At 49.4% G+C, this 17,290-nt stretch overlaps 1 protein-coding gene across 3 annotated transcripts in view; it reads right to left on the bottom strand.

Moving 5' to 3' along the window:
• The window catches only part of LOC141070956 (uncharacterized), an 89,331-nt gene that overhangs the window by 26,766 nt on the left and 45,275 nt on the right, over positions 1–17,290 (bottom strand). For 2 of the 3 annotated variants that reach the window (XM_073559587.1, XM_073559585.1), the window contains exon 7: positions 6,004–6,153. The exons of the other annotated variant lie outside the window; for it this stretch is intronic. In XM_073559587.1, coding sequence (XP_073415688.1) covers positions 6,004–6,153 — 150 coding nt within the window. The remainder of the gene's footprint in view (positions 1–6,003; positions 6,154–17,290) is intronic. 3 annotated transcript variants of the gene reach the window in all.

The following is a 17,290-nucleotide window of genomic DNA, read 5'->3' as shown; positions in this document are numbered from 1 at the left end:
AGACGCCAAGGCACGTCTGCGAGAAGCTGCACTAGATCCGCGTATCATACTCGACGGGGCCAGTCTGGGGCCAGCAGAATTGCCGGGACCCCCTCTGTCTTGATCTTTCTGATGACCCTCGGGAGAAGTGGCAGTGGGGGAAACAGGTATGGGAGCCGAAACTGGTTCCATGGTAGAACCAACGCATCCACTGCGATTGCTCGTGGGTCCCGAGACCGAGCGACAAACATGCCCACTTTGGCGTTCTCCCTGGAGGCCATCAGGTCCCCCACCGTTGGCAGATCTGCTGGAAGACCTCGGGGTGCAGGGACCATTCCCCGGCCGCGACACCTTGCCGGCTTAGGAAATCTGCTGCCCAATTTTCCACGCCTGGAATGTGGACTGCTGAGATTACAGAGTGGTGCCTCTCGGCCCAACGGAGTACATGCTCTCTCAAGCATGGTTGCCCTGCTGCGCGTGCCTCCCTGGTGATTCACGTACGCCACTGCCGTGGCGGTGTCTGACTGAACCCGGACTGGGTGTCCTGCTAGCAAGTGCTGAAAATGCTGCAGTGCCAACCGCACCGCGCGAATCTCCAACAAGTTGATCGGGAGACGAGCCTCCTGAGGTGACCATTGCCCCTGGGCCGTGTGATGGCGAAACACTGCTCCCCAACCGAGAAGACTCGCATCGGTTGTGATCACCAACCATTGATCTGGGGGAAAGGGTTTCTCCTGCAGAAGCGAAGAGTCGCGCGTCCACCACCGAAGTGCTCGTCGGACTTGAGAGGACAACCTGCACTGATGATCGAGGGAGAACGGACTCCTGTCCCAAGCTGCCAAGAGAGCGTGCTGCAGGGGACGAAGATGAAATTGAGCAAACGGAATTGCTTCCATTGCCGCCACCATCCTCCCTAGAACCCTCATCCCGAATCGAATAGTGTGAGGGCCTGGTTGCTGAAGACTCCGAACTCCCTGCCGGAGCGCCCGAGCCTTGTCTTGAGGGAGAATTACCAACCCTCGGGAAGTGTTGAAAATCATCCCTAGGAACGGAATCCTTCGAGCTGGGATAAGGGATGACTTTTTCCCGTTGACCAACCATCCTAGGCGAGACAGGGTATCCAGCGTGATGCTGACATTTTCCTCGCAAGCCCGAAAGGACGGGCCCTTTACCAAGAGGTCATCTAAGTACGGCAAGACCACTATGCCCCGAGAATGTAGAATGGCCATGACGACCGCCATTACCTTCGTGAATATCCTGGGGGCCGTGGCCAACCCGAAAGGCAGGGCCACAAATTGGAAATGCCGACCATCGATTGCAAACCGTAGGAACCTTTGATGCGGGGGAAAAATAGGAATGTGCAGGTAGGCATCCTGGACATCGATCGAAGCCAAATATTCTCCCTGCTCCATGGCCGATATCACTGACCGGAGGGATTCCATTCGAAAGTGCCTGATTCTGATGAACCTGTTCAGGAGCTTTAGGTCCAGAACCGGCCTTACTGTTCCGTCCTTCTTGGGGACCGTAAACAGGTTGGAATAAAATCCTTGAGTTCTTTCGTACTCTGGAACCGGGACAATGACCCCACTGCGCTGAAGAACCCTGATGGCCCCTAGCAATGCCTCTGCCCGGGATTCCGATTTGGGAAGACGGGAACGAAAAAAATCGTCTTGGAGGATCCCCGAAAAATTCTATTTTGTACCCGGATGACACTAATTCCGCCACCCATGCGTCGTGCGCCACTTCGACCCAGACGTGGCGGAACCTAAGCAGACGTCCGCCTACTCTGCTGTCTTCGGGTACCTGATGCCCCGAGTCATTTTGCTGAGGGCCTCTGAGACCTGGCCCCCCTTGACCTGGGCGGTCGGCCCCGCATCCTACCCAGCGGGTTGGTTCTATATGTGATCTGACGCTCCTTGTCCTGGTTGTAGCGAATTGGGGCGGAAGAACTGGCCGCTGTTGCCCATCCGGGGGTGCGAAATGCTCAAAAGCGCGCCTGAGGCTGATGAAAAGGCAGTCTAATCTTCTGCTGTGGAAGAAAGCTGCTCTTTCCCCCCTGTGGCATCCGAAATGAGTTCGTCTAATTTCTCACCAAATAGCCGGTTACCCTGATACGGCAGGAAAGTTAACGGTTTCTTAGAAATTGAATCAGCCCGCCATAGCCTTAGCCACAAGGCTCTCCTAATGGCGATAGCATTTGCCGCCGCTAGTGCCACGCAATTAGCCGCATCCAAGGACGCATTAATTAAATAGTCACCCGCCATCGCGATCTGATATGCTATCTCAGACACCTCCGCTGGCAAGTCTCTATCTTGAAGGACCATATTCAAAGAATCTGACCATGGCATCATGGTTTTGGCTCCCCATGTTGGCGCAAATGAAGGAGAGCGCGCTGCTCCTGATGCCTCATACACCGAGCGGGCTAAACCTTCTATGAGCCGATCCGTGGGGTCCTTAATGGAAGAACCACTAGGTACTAACAACAGGGATCTTGAGGCCAGGCGTGACACTGGGGGATCCACAATCGGCGATTCCGCCCATCTCTTACAGAGCTCTGGTGCAAATGGGTATCTCGTTTCTAGCGTCTTTTGTCCTGAAAAGCGCTTGTCTGGACGTTCCCTGTGCTGCTGCACTATGTCCTCGAACTCTGGATGAGTGCTAAACACACTATGTGGTCGCCTGGCCTTTTTGAAGGATATCTTATGCCCTGCGGTTAGGGACACATCCTCCTCAATACCTAGAGTCTGATTGACAGCTTCAATGAGACTGTCTACCGTCTCCCGACACCCGGGGGTATCCAGGTCCAAGGATTCCTCCACGTCATCACCTGAACTCTGCTCGCTCCCAGAAAATGGTGACTGTGAGCGAGACGCCGCACTCACGGATGCCGAAGCAGCGGAGGGGCCCGGAGACACCATATGGGTTTTCTCCTTATGCGTCTGCTTAGAGAGTGTGCGGCCCCTGCAGGCCGGAGGCTCTTGTGAGGTGAATGAACCCTCCCAAACAGGCGAGCCTTTGTCTCTACCCCTATCCGGGGCCTGAAGGGTCTCAATCGCCTTTGTGAAACCATGGACCGAGAAAGCGATAACGCCCATTCCGGGGGATCCAGACCCCTGGGCTCCGTTGCGGGGGAGGGCTCCTGGGCGCGTTCAGAACTACAGGCTTCACATAACTTAACAGTCTGCGCTCGTGGGAACATAACCCCACAGGAAACGCATGCGGTATAAAGGAACGTGTGCTTTTTTCCTTTCCCAGACATACTGCAGAAATAGGCCAGTCTTCTCTCCCTTTTTTTTTTCTTTATGAAGCGGCAATGAGGTGGAGGAGGGTAACCCTTAGTGTGGCTCCAGGATGGGGTCGCACTTACCCGGCTCCTGCGTGTCTCTCCCGCGCTCCTACGTCTGCCTGCTCCTTCCTCTGGGTAGGCTGCGAGTGCTCACCTGCTCACGGCCTACCCTGCTCCGAAGCCGGGGCCTCAATTTTATCCAGTGTCCGCCCCGGTCATGGGGGACGGCGCCGGATATGTCACGCCAGGGGGGCGGGACTTCCACCCACGGCCTGGGCCGAAGCCACGGGCTAAATTTAGTCACTGCCCGCCCGCCCGTGCACTGGCGGCCCCGCTATCCCGGCGATCCCGCCGGCACTCTCATGAAGCGCTCACCCCGCAGGGGGTCCGCGGCCCTCCACGTCCAGGTATAGGAGGGAGGAGAGGAGGGAGAGGATTGGAGCCTGCTGGATCACCTGTAGCTCTAGCCCCCGAACCTGCCACCTCTGGCCGTACCGCTAACCTGGAGCCTCTCGCTGCCCCGGGGCCCTCCCCACTCATCCATACCTGCCCTCAGCCGAGGCCATGAGGTAATCCCTTTTTTGGACGGTGTAGGCACCCTAGCTCCGTCTGCCCTGTAGGGGTGAGGAGAGGGACCGTCCGCCGCCATGCAGCACCGCCGTCGTGCGTTGATGGAGCAGTGGGGGCCGCACAGACTAGTCTTGTGCCTCTGTGCAAGCCCATGGTTTCGATACCTAGGGGTGGACAGGGCTATGTCTGGCATAGTGTCCCACGTCGCAGGAAAGGAAACGTGGAGGGACACTCGCACGTGGTCGCCCGTTGTTGGTTTGGGGAAATCAGATCCTTTCAATAGGATGCGTTGCCACTGTCTCATCTTCACAAAACTAAAAATAGATGTCTGGGGAAAAGTCCCAGAGATGTCCCTCGGTGCAGGAAAGGATACGCGGAGGCGATACTCGCGCGTGCTTGCCCGTTGATGGTTTGGGGAGATCGGACCCTTTCAATAGGCTCCGTCGCCCCTGTCTCCTCTTCATAGCGAGAAAAAACAAAAAAATAGTCTGGAGAGATCCAGACTGCGTGTGCCTCCATCAGACACTAAGCAAAAACTGGTTTCCGCCCGCTATCGGGGCGAAGGTGTATGTGGCGGAGGAGGAGTTACCTTGTTTTTTGTATACTTAGTGTCGGCCTCCAGACGGCAGTAGCATACACCCTTTCCACAGTCTCTGTGTCCCCCAATGAGACGAAGGAGAAAGGGCGGATTCTAGAGATGTTCTATTGGCGTAAGAGCGGGCAAGAGATTGTATATGGGAGGTAAAGGAGAGATTGGTGTCAAACATAACACCCAGACAGCACGCCTGCTGCTGGGGTGTTATTATGGTGTCACCCACAGAGAGGGAAATGTCAGATTTAGGGAGGTTAGTAGACGGCGGGAGCAGAAGTAGTTCAGTTTTGGAGAGGTTGAGTTTCAGATAGAGAGCGGACATGACGTTGGGAGACTGCGGACAGTCACTGGTGTTCTGTAGTACAGTGGGGGTAAGGTCAGGGGATGACATATATAGTTGTGCATCATCAGCATAAAGATAATACTAAAACCCAAATCTGCTGATAGTCTGTCCAATTGGGGCCGTGTAGAGAGAGAAGAGAAGGAAGCCCAGGTTTGAGACCTGAGGTACCCCAACAGTGAGAAGAGGAGATGAAGTGGAGCCAGCAAACAAAACACTGAAGGAGCGGTCAGAAAGATAGGAAGAGAACCAGAAGAGGGCAGTGTCCTTAATGCCTAGTGACTGGAGCTGGTGATCATCAGTGTCGAAAGCTGCAGAAAGGTTGAGAAGAATGAGCAGAGAATGGTTACCGCTACATTTTGCTGTCAGAAGGTCATTGGTCACTTTGATGAGTGAAGTTTCTGTCGAATGTAAGGGGCGGAAGCCGGACTGTGAAGGGTCTAGGAGTGAATGAGTGGAGAGGTAATAGGTAAGGCGGGAGTAGACAAGGAGCTTCAACAGTTTAGAGATGAAGGGGAGATTGAAGACTGGTCTGTAGTTATTTGTGCAGGATGGGTCGAGAGCGGGTTTCTTTAATAATGGAGTAATGATAGAGTGTTCGAAGGCTCCTCTATCATGGGTAAAGAGATCATGGGAGCCTTGGGAACAGGCCCTGACCTCCCCACTCTTTGACAGGCGATACAGGAGCGGCAGTAGTTTGTCACATCTGTCCCCATCTTGGGCCAATAGAAGTGTTGACACAGCCGGGCCTTAGTTTTGCTGATCCCCAAGTGTCCAGCGAGTGGAATCTGTTGGGAAATCCGCAACAACTCACCCTTAAAAATTGGTACGGGACGACCAACTGTCTTTCCCTCAACCACTCCTTTTGGGATTTACCAGGAACGGACTCCCGGTAGGTGGGCGTTTCGACGAGGTATCTCAAGGTCTCCAGGCTCGCATCTGAGTGCAGAGTAGCTTGGAACTCCGGGCTGGAGGCAGCCAGAGGTGATATCAGGGTCCCTTCCTCATGGGAACCCTCTGGGACCTGCTAGGGGTCAGTCTCTGGTTCAGTCATCCCTCTGACTGAGGAGGGTCCAGAAGGCAGGGCGTTACCTACATTCTGGGCACTCTGTGGGTGACAGCAGCTACGTAGGCTGTCTCCCCGGGCATTTCCACAGACCCATCAGCCAGAGCTGCTATGGGTACTATCTTTTATATACATGGGTACTACCTCCTTGCTATATATGGAGCAGCTACCTTCCACTGTGGCGCTGGTCAGTTGCACGGTATCACCTTCCTCATGGTTCTCGTGCCTCTCCCCATTTCCGTTAGCACGGTCGCTTGCTCCTGTTAGGGGTTCCTCAGTCATTTCACCCCACAGTGTGATGTGGCTGAGTGCTTCTGCACCTGTAGAGACAGCATCATTATCAGATAAATCGCTGTCGGGTAAATCATTATCAGATAAAGCATTATCAGGTAAATCACTGTCAGGTAGAGCATGATAATTCACATCACTATCATTAGCATTACCCTTAATGTCAGTTCGGGGGGGGGTGTCAGGGACATAACACGCGAACATCCTCCCCAAATCAGTCCCCAACAAAACGTTGGTGGGCAAGTTTTCGGACAACCCCACTTCCTTCATCCTGCACCCCAATCTATAAACACCCGGGCTATCGGCAAGGGACAGCGGATGCCCCTGATCCCAGTGACAGTCAAGGTTTTCCCCGGAGTAATCTCTTCAGGGGCCGCCAAATCAGGTCAGTTTATGGTTGGCCTCATAGGTGTCGCGATCTGCGCTGCTTTATCCGCGTCTTTTGGCTCCCGGTCCATCACGCACTGTCACACTTCAGCTGGGCAAAGATGTAGGAACTGTTCTTTTATCAAGTCCCGCAGCATCTCAAAGGTGTCTACTGACAATCCTTGGATACACTGATCAAAGTGGGTCCTCAGTCCATGCACCACATCGTTATAATTGTCGTGTGGGCCACGTTGGAGGTTCTGGAACTTTCTATGGTAAACCTCAAGAGTTAGCTAGTACTTCTTTATCAGGGCCTACTTGATGGCCTCACAGTCTCCATCTTGATCTTGAGGGAGAGACGCAAACGCCTGCAAAGCTTTTCCTTTGAGCCCTGGAATTAAATATCGGGCCCTTTGCTTCACTGGCAGCCGGTACTGTCTTCAGGTTTTCTCAAATCCTCGCAGATAAATATACAAGTCCCCGTCCTTTTCAATCACAGAAAAGTGCTCTTGCTGGAGTTTAGGGAACTGAGCGGTGCTGCATTCGCCACCCCGGGAGGTGGATGTTACTGCTCCATGTTGGGCCAGCCGCAGTTCATTGTCTCTCTGAGTATGGGCCTACCACTCAGCTCTCTCCACCTCTCGCTGGTATTGCTGGATCAGCTGCTAACGTCTCTCGACAGTCTGCGGGGCATTGTTGTAGGACCATTTGCAGATGGCGGTCCACTCTACCCTGGTTGCAAGTAAGGCCGGAATTCAGCGGATGGACTGCCGCAGCAGCACCATTTGTGCTAGGGGTGGGTCCTGCGTCTCCTGGGCTCTGGGGACAGACTTACTCTGCTTCAAGTCGCACCAGTTCTGCAACCATTTGGTCTTTGGTTTTTCCTGTGGGGTTAATTTGCTTCAACGTGCAAAAGGCACGAAGAGTTATCCTTGGACTGCTGCCTATACCAGGCCTCTCCCAGCGTAACCATGGTTGCCAAATAAAAGATAGGACAGAAAAACGAAGGAAAGGGAAGGGGGAAATCCCTATATACACTGTATTGTCTCAGAACTAATAAACACCGAGTTTATTCTCCAAAACTTTTTGCGCAAGGTCCTAGCAAAAACCGTGCAAGTTTTTAGTGAAGGAATGATTGCTCAAACTAGATCACTAATGCTCTATTATCCCACCGCTGCCACCAATATGTCAGGGATCCAATTTCACGATCCTACCTTCAGTTCGTTTTGGAACTTGCAGCTCTCTGGCACCCTCCTTACACTCATGTCAGTCAGGGAACTACACCTAGGATAAGTAGTCGCCAGAAGGGCTTCGTCACTGTGTACTGGCTATTGGCACTCTGCAGGGAGGGTGGTATGTATATTCCCAGTCCCAGGCAGGAAATACACATGTAAAACCTCCGTTCCGTCCCTGCCAGAATTGTTACGGATTTGCAGCACAGGACTAGGGAAGAAGGTGGAAAACTGACTCTGCACTACAACTAGGCTGATACCCCACGATGGAGTGGGTGACCCATTCCTTGCGAATAGACCCACCGACGATCCTAGGTTAATCTCAAGCAAAGACCTATAGATAGGGGGGAAGGGGGTCCCTGAAAGGTCTAAGGACTGGGTACAAAAACGGGTCACCTCCTAATCGAAAACAAAGAGAAGGCTGCAGAAACAAACTGAAAACAGAAACTGAGACTAGCAGAACCAGAGGTCCCAGGTACGTTGAAAGCAAGGAAAACGAAGCTAGCAAAGTTTCATAGTTTTACTCCAGAAAAGATAGGCAGTGTTTACAAAACGAGAAAAAGATGTTACAAATGAGACAATTACAATATAAACAGGCAATTACAAAATAACATGGATTAAAAGAAGAAACTTACATATTTCAGTCAATGGCACGCCATGTGGAGTGGGGGAGGTGTTCCCAAAGGCAAAGATTCAGACCACAGCATGGATGGTAAATAGCTGTCCTCCTCCAGGTACTGAACAACCTGCAAAATGGCTGTTTCTGTTTTATAGTCAGCCCATAAACTTAGGGAATTCCCCCGTGCTGACCTCACGGGGTGGCTGTAAAACGCCCCCTTTGTAAAGTTATGAAAAACCTTCTATTGGCCATAACTCTTGGGGGGAAGCTCGTAGAGGGACTACGGAAGTATTATATGTCTGCTTACAACATCATCTTCCATTTGAGACTAAACATCATATCTCTAGGTATTACGGGGAAGCAGATACCCGTATCTTAGTTCCTAGTGAGCGAGGAGATCCAAAAACGCTGTGGTGAATAGCTCTAATGAAGTAGATGTCAAAAATATACCGTATATACTCGAGTATAAGCCGAGATTTTCAGCCCATTTTTTAAGGCTGAAAGTGCACCCCTCTGCTTATACTCGAGTCATATACTGGGGGTTGGCGGGGGAGGGGTGCCGGGTGTCAGAGATCATACTCACCCTCTCCTGGCGCGATCTCTGCCGCCCCCTGCTTCTTCCATGGTCTGGGCGCTCCAGCTCTTCCTGCGTTCAGGGGGTCGCGTGGTACCGCTCATTAACCCCTTTACTCCCAAGGGTGGTTTGCACGTTCATGACCGGGCCAATTTTTACAATTCTGACCACTGTCCCTTTATGAGGTAATAACTCTGGAACGCTTCCATGGATCCCGGTGATTCTGACAATGTTTTCTCGTGACATATTGTACTTCATGGTAGTGGTAAAATTTAATTCATATAACTTGCGCTTGTAAAAAAAAAACAGAAATTTGGCGAAAATTTCGCAATTTTCCAACTTTGAATTTTTATGCCCTTAAAATCAGAGATATGGCACACAAAAAACGTAATAAATAACATTTCCCATATGTTTACTTTACATCAGCACAATATGGGAATTTATAAGGGTTAAAAGTTGACCAGCGATTTCTCAGTTTTACAACACCGTTTTATTTTTAGGGACCACATCACATTTGAAGTAAAAAAAAAAAAAAAATGAACATTTAACTTTTTTCACAAAAAAAATACTTCAGGTCCAATTTTTTTTTATTTCACCAAGGGTAACAGGAGAAATTGGACTGCAAAAGTTATTGTGCAATTTGTCCTGAGTACGTTGATACCTGATATGTGGGGGGGGGGGGGGGGGGACCACTGTTTCGGCGCATGGAAGAGCTCAGAAGGGAAGGAGCGCCATTTGACTTATCAACGCAAAATTGGCTGGAATTCAGGTCGGACACCATGTCACGTTTGGAGAGCCCCTGATGTGCCTAAACAGTGGAAACCCCCCATAAGTGACCCCATTTTGGAAACTAGACCCCCCCCCCCAAGGAACTTATCTAGATAAGTGGTGAGAATTTTGAACCCCCAAGGGATTCACAGAAGTTTATAATGTACAGCCGTACAATTAAAAAATCATTTTTTTTTTCCACAAAAATGATCTTTTCAACCCCAATTTTTATTTTCCCAAGGGTAACAGGACCCCAAAAGTTATTGTGCAATTTGTCCTGAGTACGCTGATACCCCATATGTGGGGGTAAACGACTATTTGGGCACATGGCAGAGCTCGGAAGTGAAGCAGCGCCATTTGACTTTTTTGGATGGAATTGAGATTGGACGCCATGTCGCATTTGGAAAGCCCCTGATGTGCCAAAACAGTGGAAATCCCTCACAAATGACATCATTTTGGAAACTAGACCCCCCAAGGAACTTACCTACATGTGTGGTGAGAACTTTGAAACCCCAAGTGCTTCACAGAAATTTATAACGCCCGGACATGAAAATAAAAAAAAAAAATCAATTTTTTCCACAAAGATCTTTTAGTCCCCAATTTTTTTTATTTTCCCAAGGGTAAAAGGATAAATTGGACCCCAAAAGTTGTTTTCCAATTTATCCTGAGTACGCCGATAACCCACCCCATATGTGGGAGAAAACTACTGTATGGGCACACGTCGGGGCTTGGAAGGGAAGTAGTGACGTTTTTGGAATGCAGACTTTGATGGAATGGTCTGTGGGTGTCATGTCGCGTTTGGAGAGCCTCTGATGTGCCTAAACTGTTGAAACCCCCCACAAGTGACCCCATTTTGAAAACTAGACCACCCAAGGAACTTATCTAGATGTGTGGTGAGCACTTTGAACCCCCAAGTGCTTCACAGAAGTTTATAAAGTAGAGCCATAAAAATAAAAAAAACATTTTTTTTCCACAAAAATGATATTTTTGGCCCCAATTTTTTATTTTCCCAAGCGTAACAGGAGAAATTGGACCCCAAAAGTTGTTGTGCAATGTGTCCTTAGTAGGCTGATACCCCATATGTGGGGGTAAACCACTGGACGCATGGCAGAGCTTGGAAGGGAAGGAGCACCGTTTTTCAACGCAGAATTGGCTGGAATTGAGATCAGACACCATGTTGCGTTTGGAGAGCACCTGATGTGCCTAAACAGTGGAAACCCCCCAATTCTAACTCCAACCCTAACTCCAACACACCTCTAACCTTAATCTCAGTCCTAACCCTAGCCCTAATGGGAAAATGGAAATACATTATTTTTTAACTTTTATTATTTTTCCCTAACTAAGGGGGTGATAAAGGGAGGTTTGATTTATTATTTATGGCGGGTTTTTATGTTTGGCAACTGTCATAAGCTAAAAGATGCTTTTTATTGTAAAAAGTTTTTGCATCACCACATTTTGAGAGCTATAATTGTTCCATATTTTGACCCACCGAGTCATGTGAGGTTTTATTTTTTGCGGGACGAGTTGCCGTTTTTATTGGTACCATTTTCGGCCACGTGACATTTGAATTTATTTGGGGGGGGGGGGGGTGCATTTACACCATTCCGCGTGTGGTAAAATTGATAAAGCGGTTTTATTCTTCGGGTCAGTACGATTACAGCGATACCTCATTTATGTCTTTTTTTAAGTTTTGGCGCTTTTATGCACTGAAAACAATTTTATAAAAAAATTATTATTTTTGTATCGCGAGCTATAACTTTTTAATATTGTGACGCTGTGTGGCGGCTCATTTTCTGCGGAACAAGATGACGTTTTCAGCGGTACCATGGTTATTTATATCCGTCTTTTTGATCGCGCGTTATTGCACTTTGTGTTCAGCGGTATGATGATAAAGCATTGTTTTTATTTTTTAAGGGGTTCGCTAAAGGGGTTAACTAGTGGGACAGTTTTATAGGGCGGGTCGTTACGGACGTGGTGATACTAAATATGTGTGTACTTTTATTGTTTTGTTTTTTTATTTCCAAAAAATGCAGCATTTTATGGGGGGTATTTATCTATGGAGCATCTTCTTGGGCCATCATTAACCCTTGTGTAGCATTTTATGGGGCGGTATTTATCTATGGAGCATTTTTATGGACCAATATTATCCCTTGTGTAGCACCACCCTCGGCTTATACTCGAGTCAATTAGTTTTCCCAGTTTTTTGTGGCAAAATTAGGAGTCTCGGCTCATACTCGAGTATATACGGTAGGTAATCTGCACCATTATATTTTATCTGAGATACACAATGGAATCATGTACCATGTGCTTGTAAACAATGGCTGGTTTTGCTGATACCAAACCACCGAGGAAGATGAAAAGAGTGGTTTAGATTTACACAGTCACAATGAGGGGGTACGCAGCTGCGAACGGGGATGTTTGTGAGCTCAGTGTACTTTACAAACCAATGGGGGGAAGGGCAGTGTGTCATTCAAAACCCAAGAAGCTGCAGCCGATAGCTCTGTATGTGTGACTAGAACAATATAAAAAAAATGTCATATTTCCTGACAGTGGGCGAGGATTTGTGAACGTGAAGGAGAGAATGTTGTGGTCTGAGAGGGGAAGTGGCGAGTTATCTGGGCAGGAGATTGAACAGAGCCGGACAAAGACCAGGTCAAGGGTGTTACCGTCTTTGCGTACCTCGGAGGTTGAGAGCTGTGAGAGGCCTAGAGAAGTGGTTAGTAATAGAAGCTGGGAAGCAGTTGTAGAAGTGGGGCTGTTAATGGGAATGCAGAAGTCTCCCAGGATAAGGGTTGGGAGTTGGGACATGAAGTGCGGCAGCCAGGCCGAGAAATGCAGTTAATAAATAACATGTCCCACATGTCAACTTTACATCAGCACAATATTGGGAAAAAAAATTTTTAGGACGTTATAAGGGTTAAAAGTTGACCAGTGATTTATCATTTTTCCAACAAAATTTACGAAACCATTTTTTTTTAGGGATCACCTCACATTTGAAGTGAGTTTGGGGGGTCAGTATGACAGAAAATACCCAAAATTGACACCATTCTAAAAACTACACCCCCCTCAAGGTGCTCAAAACCACAAAAGAAGTTTATTAACCCTTCAGGTGCTTCAGGAAAACTAAAGCAACGTGGAAGGAAAAAAAATGAACATTCTACTTTTTTCATAAAAAATTTACTTTAGACCCAAACTTTTTTATTTTCACAAGGATAACAGGAGAAAATGGACCAAAAAAATTTGTTGTGCAATTTCTCCTGAGTATGCCAATACCCTGTATGTGGGGGAAAGCCTCTGTTTGGGCACATGGCAGGACTCAGAAGGGAGGGAGCACTGTTTACTTTTTTAACGCAAAATTGGCTGGAATCAAAGGCGGCGCCATGTTGCTTTTGGAGACCCCCCTGATGCACCTAAAGAGCAGAACCCCCCAATTTTAACTCAAACCCTAACACAGCCCTAACCCCAAACCTAACGCCAACACACCCCAACCCTAGCCCTCAACCTAGCTCTAACCTCAACCCTAAGCCTAGCCCAACCATAACCCTAGCTCCAACCCCAACCCTAATGGAAAAAAATAAAAAAATTTATTTTATTATTTTTAACTAAGGGGTTGATAAAGGGGGGGGGGGTTGATTACTGTGATAGGGTTTATCACAGTGATCAAAATGAACAAGTAGGAAAACTTGATTGTTGCTGGGTGCCGGCCAGCAGATCTCGGTGGGTGCACTGTGCATGCACCCACCATTTACTTCCAGGAAGAAGACACCAGGGGGCCTGGAGACAGAGCAGGAGGGGTCCACGGATACCAGAGATACCGGGGGAGGATGCTCGGTGGACCACATTTCTCTTTCCTCTTGTATATGCTAGATCAGGGGTCCCCAACCGCCGGTCCGCGGCCCAGCACCGGGCCGCTGCAGTGCCCTTGCCGGTCCGCGGACACAAGGGGAGCCAGGGGCGGTCAGTGGCGTAGCGGGGGCTTGGGCGGCGCGCAGCAGTTCTTAGCGGCGGCCAGGGAGCGATCCAAGCAGCTCCGCTGCCTGCAAGAGGTAATAGCAGGAGCGGAGCTGCAAGGACCCGTCCAGCTTCCTGCCCGCCGCCCGCGCTTCCTGTCTCTGACTGACACAGAGAGGAGAGCGCGGCCGCTGCTGTGTCAGAGCGAGGAAGCGCGGGCAATGCTGCGGACAGGTGAGAGGAGAGAGGTGGTGTGTGTGTGTATGTCTGTCTGTCTGTGTGTGTGTATGTATAATGTGTGTGTGTCTGTGTGTGTGTATGTATAATGTGTGTGTGTGTGTGTGTTGGTCTGTGTTTGTGTAGCCTGGCCCTGGAGGAGATGGGGACATGAGGAGAAGGCCATGAGGGGAGTGATGGAGAGACGGCAGTGATGGGGTGCAGGCAATGATGGGGAGAGGGGAGTGATGGGGTGAAGGCAATGATGCATTGATAGGGTGAAGGCAACGATGGGGAGAAGGGAGTGATGGGGTGAAGGCAATGATGCATTGATGGGGTGAAGGCAATGATGGGGAGAAGGGAGTGATGGGGTGAAGGCAATGATGCATTGATGGGGTGAAGGCAATGATGGGGAGAAGGGAGTGATGGGGTGAAGGCAATGATGGGGAGAAGGGAGTGATGGGGTGAAGGCAATGATGGGGAGAAGGGAGTGATGGGGTGAAGGCAATGATGCATTGATGGGGTGAAGGCAATGATGGAGAGAAGGGAGTGATGGGGTGAAGGCAATGATGCATTGATGGGATGAAGGCAATGATGGGGAGAAGGGAGTGATGGGGTGAAGGCAATGATGCATTGATGGGGTGAAGGCAATGATGGGGAGAAGGGAGTGATGGGGTGAAGGCAATGATGCATTGATGGGGTGAAGGCAATGATGGGGAGAAGGGAGTGATGGGGTGAAGGCAATGATGGGGAGAAGGGAGTGATGGGGTGAAGGCAATGATGGGGAGAAGGGAGTGATGGGGTGAAGGCAATGATGCATTGATGGGGTGAAGGCAATGATGGAGAGAAGGGAGTGATGGGGTGAAGGCAATGATGGGGAGAAGGGAGTGATGGGGTGAAGGCAATGATGGGGAGAAGGAAGTGATGGGGTGAAGGCAATGATGAGGAGAAGGGAGTGATGGGGTGAAGGCAATGATGAGGAGAAGGGAGTGATGGGGTGAAGGCAATGATGGGGAGAAGGGAGTGATGGGGTGAAGGCAATGATGGAGAGATGGCAGTGATGGGGTGAAGGCAATGATGGGGAGAAGGGAGTGATGGGGTGAAGGCAATGATGGGGTGAAGGCAATGATGGGGAGAAGGGGGTGATGGGGTGAAGGCAATGATGGGGAGAAGGGGGTGATGGAGCACTTATTCAAAACCTATGGTGAGTTGAGTCACATTATAAATGTTATTTAATTATAAGTATGCACTGCTACACTACAACCGTGTCCATAGCCCCGCCCCCTTATGACCAAAGCCCCGCCCCTGCCACACCTCCATCCCCGCCCTGCCGGGCCATGGAAGAATGGTCTTGCTTGAAAACGGTCCCTGGTGCAAAAAAGGTTGGGAACCACTGTGCTAGATCATATCAGAGGAGAGAGAAATGAATGGGAATCCGGACTTTTTGTGATCGCCGTTATTTTGTGAATGACGGTGATCACGAGACTGGGGACGGTAAAAAACGACTCGAATTATGTTCACCAGGGTCTCAGCTTCGTGAATACGATACGGCTTATGGTTCACCCTCACATGCGGTTCAGTCAGGATTTTATGCTCCACAACCTGCGCACATCCTGGCAACTCCGTAAACAGGTCCCAGTTCCGCTAAAGCAACTCACGGCACTGTTGTTTCTGGGCCAGCGATAGCTTAACTGGCCACTGTGACATCTAAGATCCTGGCTTCAGGCTTGGCCCCTCAACATGTAGCTTCCACCAGTTCCCTGTCTTGCCACAGTTTGAGCAGGTTGATGTGGTACACTTGCTACGCTTTTCTTCTCTCTGGCTGGCGCTGTGCCTCTCTTACCTTTCCTGGCGCCTGCAGGACTTTGCTTATTTTTCCTAAATATCCACCCTCCCCTCTTCTTTGATTGAAAGATATGGTTCATAGTGCCAGAGAAGTTGAAGATAGATGAAAACAAGCAGGTGGGAAGGTGTATATAAATGATTGTCCCCATGAGGATTAATTCTATGCTACAGAGTCCCTTTAAAGAGAACCTGTCAGCACACTTTTCTATTGTAAAGTAAAAACACCTGACACCATTGTAAAAACTTCACCCATCTAAGTCCTCAAAACCACATTCAAGAAGTTTATAAGCTCTTCAGGTTTTTCACAGGAATTAATGGAATGTGAAAAGAAAAAATTAACAATTTTACTTTAGCCCCAAGCATTTTAATTTCACAAGGGTAACAGGAGAAAATGCACCATACAATTTGTTGAATTTCTCTAGAGTACGCCAATACACCATACACATTTGGGCGCATGGCAGGACTCAGAAGGGAAGGAGCACAGTTTGCCTTTTAGAATGCAAAATTTGCTGGAATTTTTAGCAGATGCCATGTTGTGTTTGGAGAGCACCAGATGTGCTTAAACAGTAGAAACCCCGCACAAGTGACTTCATTTTGGAAACTAAATCCCTCAAGGAATTTATCTAGACATGTGGTGAGCACCTTGAACCCACAGGTGGCATCATAGAATTTTACAATGTTAATTTGTGAAAATGAAAAAAAAGTATATATCTTTTTCCCCAAAAAATGTTCTTAGCCCCATATTTTTGAATTTTCACAAGGATAGCAGAGTTACCCTTGACTCCATCTGACCTTTGTTCAGCGGTGTTCTTTTCAGAAGTGCACAAAAAGTGTTTGAAAGCACATTTACGAACATCTAAAAAGGACATACAGTAGCTGGATCATAGGTCAGATGGCATCCACAGTGCCTCCATCTGCCTCATTACACGGAATCTTCTGCCGGGGGTTTCGTCTGATTTATTTCAGAGATTTCCATGTAAAGCACGGTGCACGCGCTCAGCGCAGGATAAATGTGCGCTAAAGGCCCCGTCACACATAGCGAGATCGCTGCCGAGTCACAAGTTTTGTGACAAAACAGCGATCTCACCAGCGAGATCGCTGTGTGTGACAGCGATCAGCCCCCCTGCCAGTGTCGCTGATCGCTCTGGGAATCCTCTGGACTTTTCTTTTGTCGCTGCTCTCCCGCTGGCCAGCACGCATTGCTGCGTGTGACAGGCGGGAGACCAGCGATCTGCTGGTAACTAACGTACACATCGGGTATCCAAGAGACGGGCGTCCCTTAGATACCCGATGTGTATGTTAGTTACCAGCGCGCTGATGCATGGAGCTGATAACTAACGTACACATCGGGTATCTAAGGGACGCACGTCCCTTGGGATACCCGATGTGTATGTTAGTTACCAGCTCCCTGCATCAGCGGGCTGGTAACTAACGAACACAGCGACGCCGCGCGCTTGGCGTCGCTGTGCTGATCCCTGGTGAAGCTGTCTGTGTGACAGCTCACCAGCGATCACATAGCGACTCACCAGCGATCCTGACACGTTGATATCGTTGTCGTGAACGCTGGTGAGTCGCTATGTGTGACGGGGCCTTAAGCC

The sequence above is a fragment of the Dendrobates tinctorius genome, unplaced genomic scaffold, assembly GCF_039654945.1.
Source record: "Dendrobates tinctorius isolate UK_male_01 unplaced genomic scaffold, ASM3965494v1 ptg000014l, whole genome shotgun sequence".
NCBI classification, from domain to species: domain Eukaryota; kingdom Metazoa; phylum Chordata; class Amphibia; order Anura; family Dendrobatidae; genus Dendrobates; species Dendrobates tinctorius.
The sequence above is the reverse complement of the archived record's forward strand: the minus strand, read 5'-3'. Positions and strand labels throughout refer to the sequence as shown.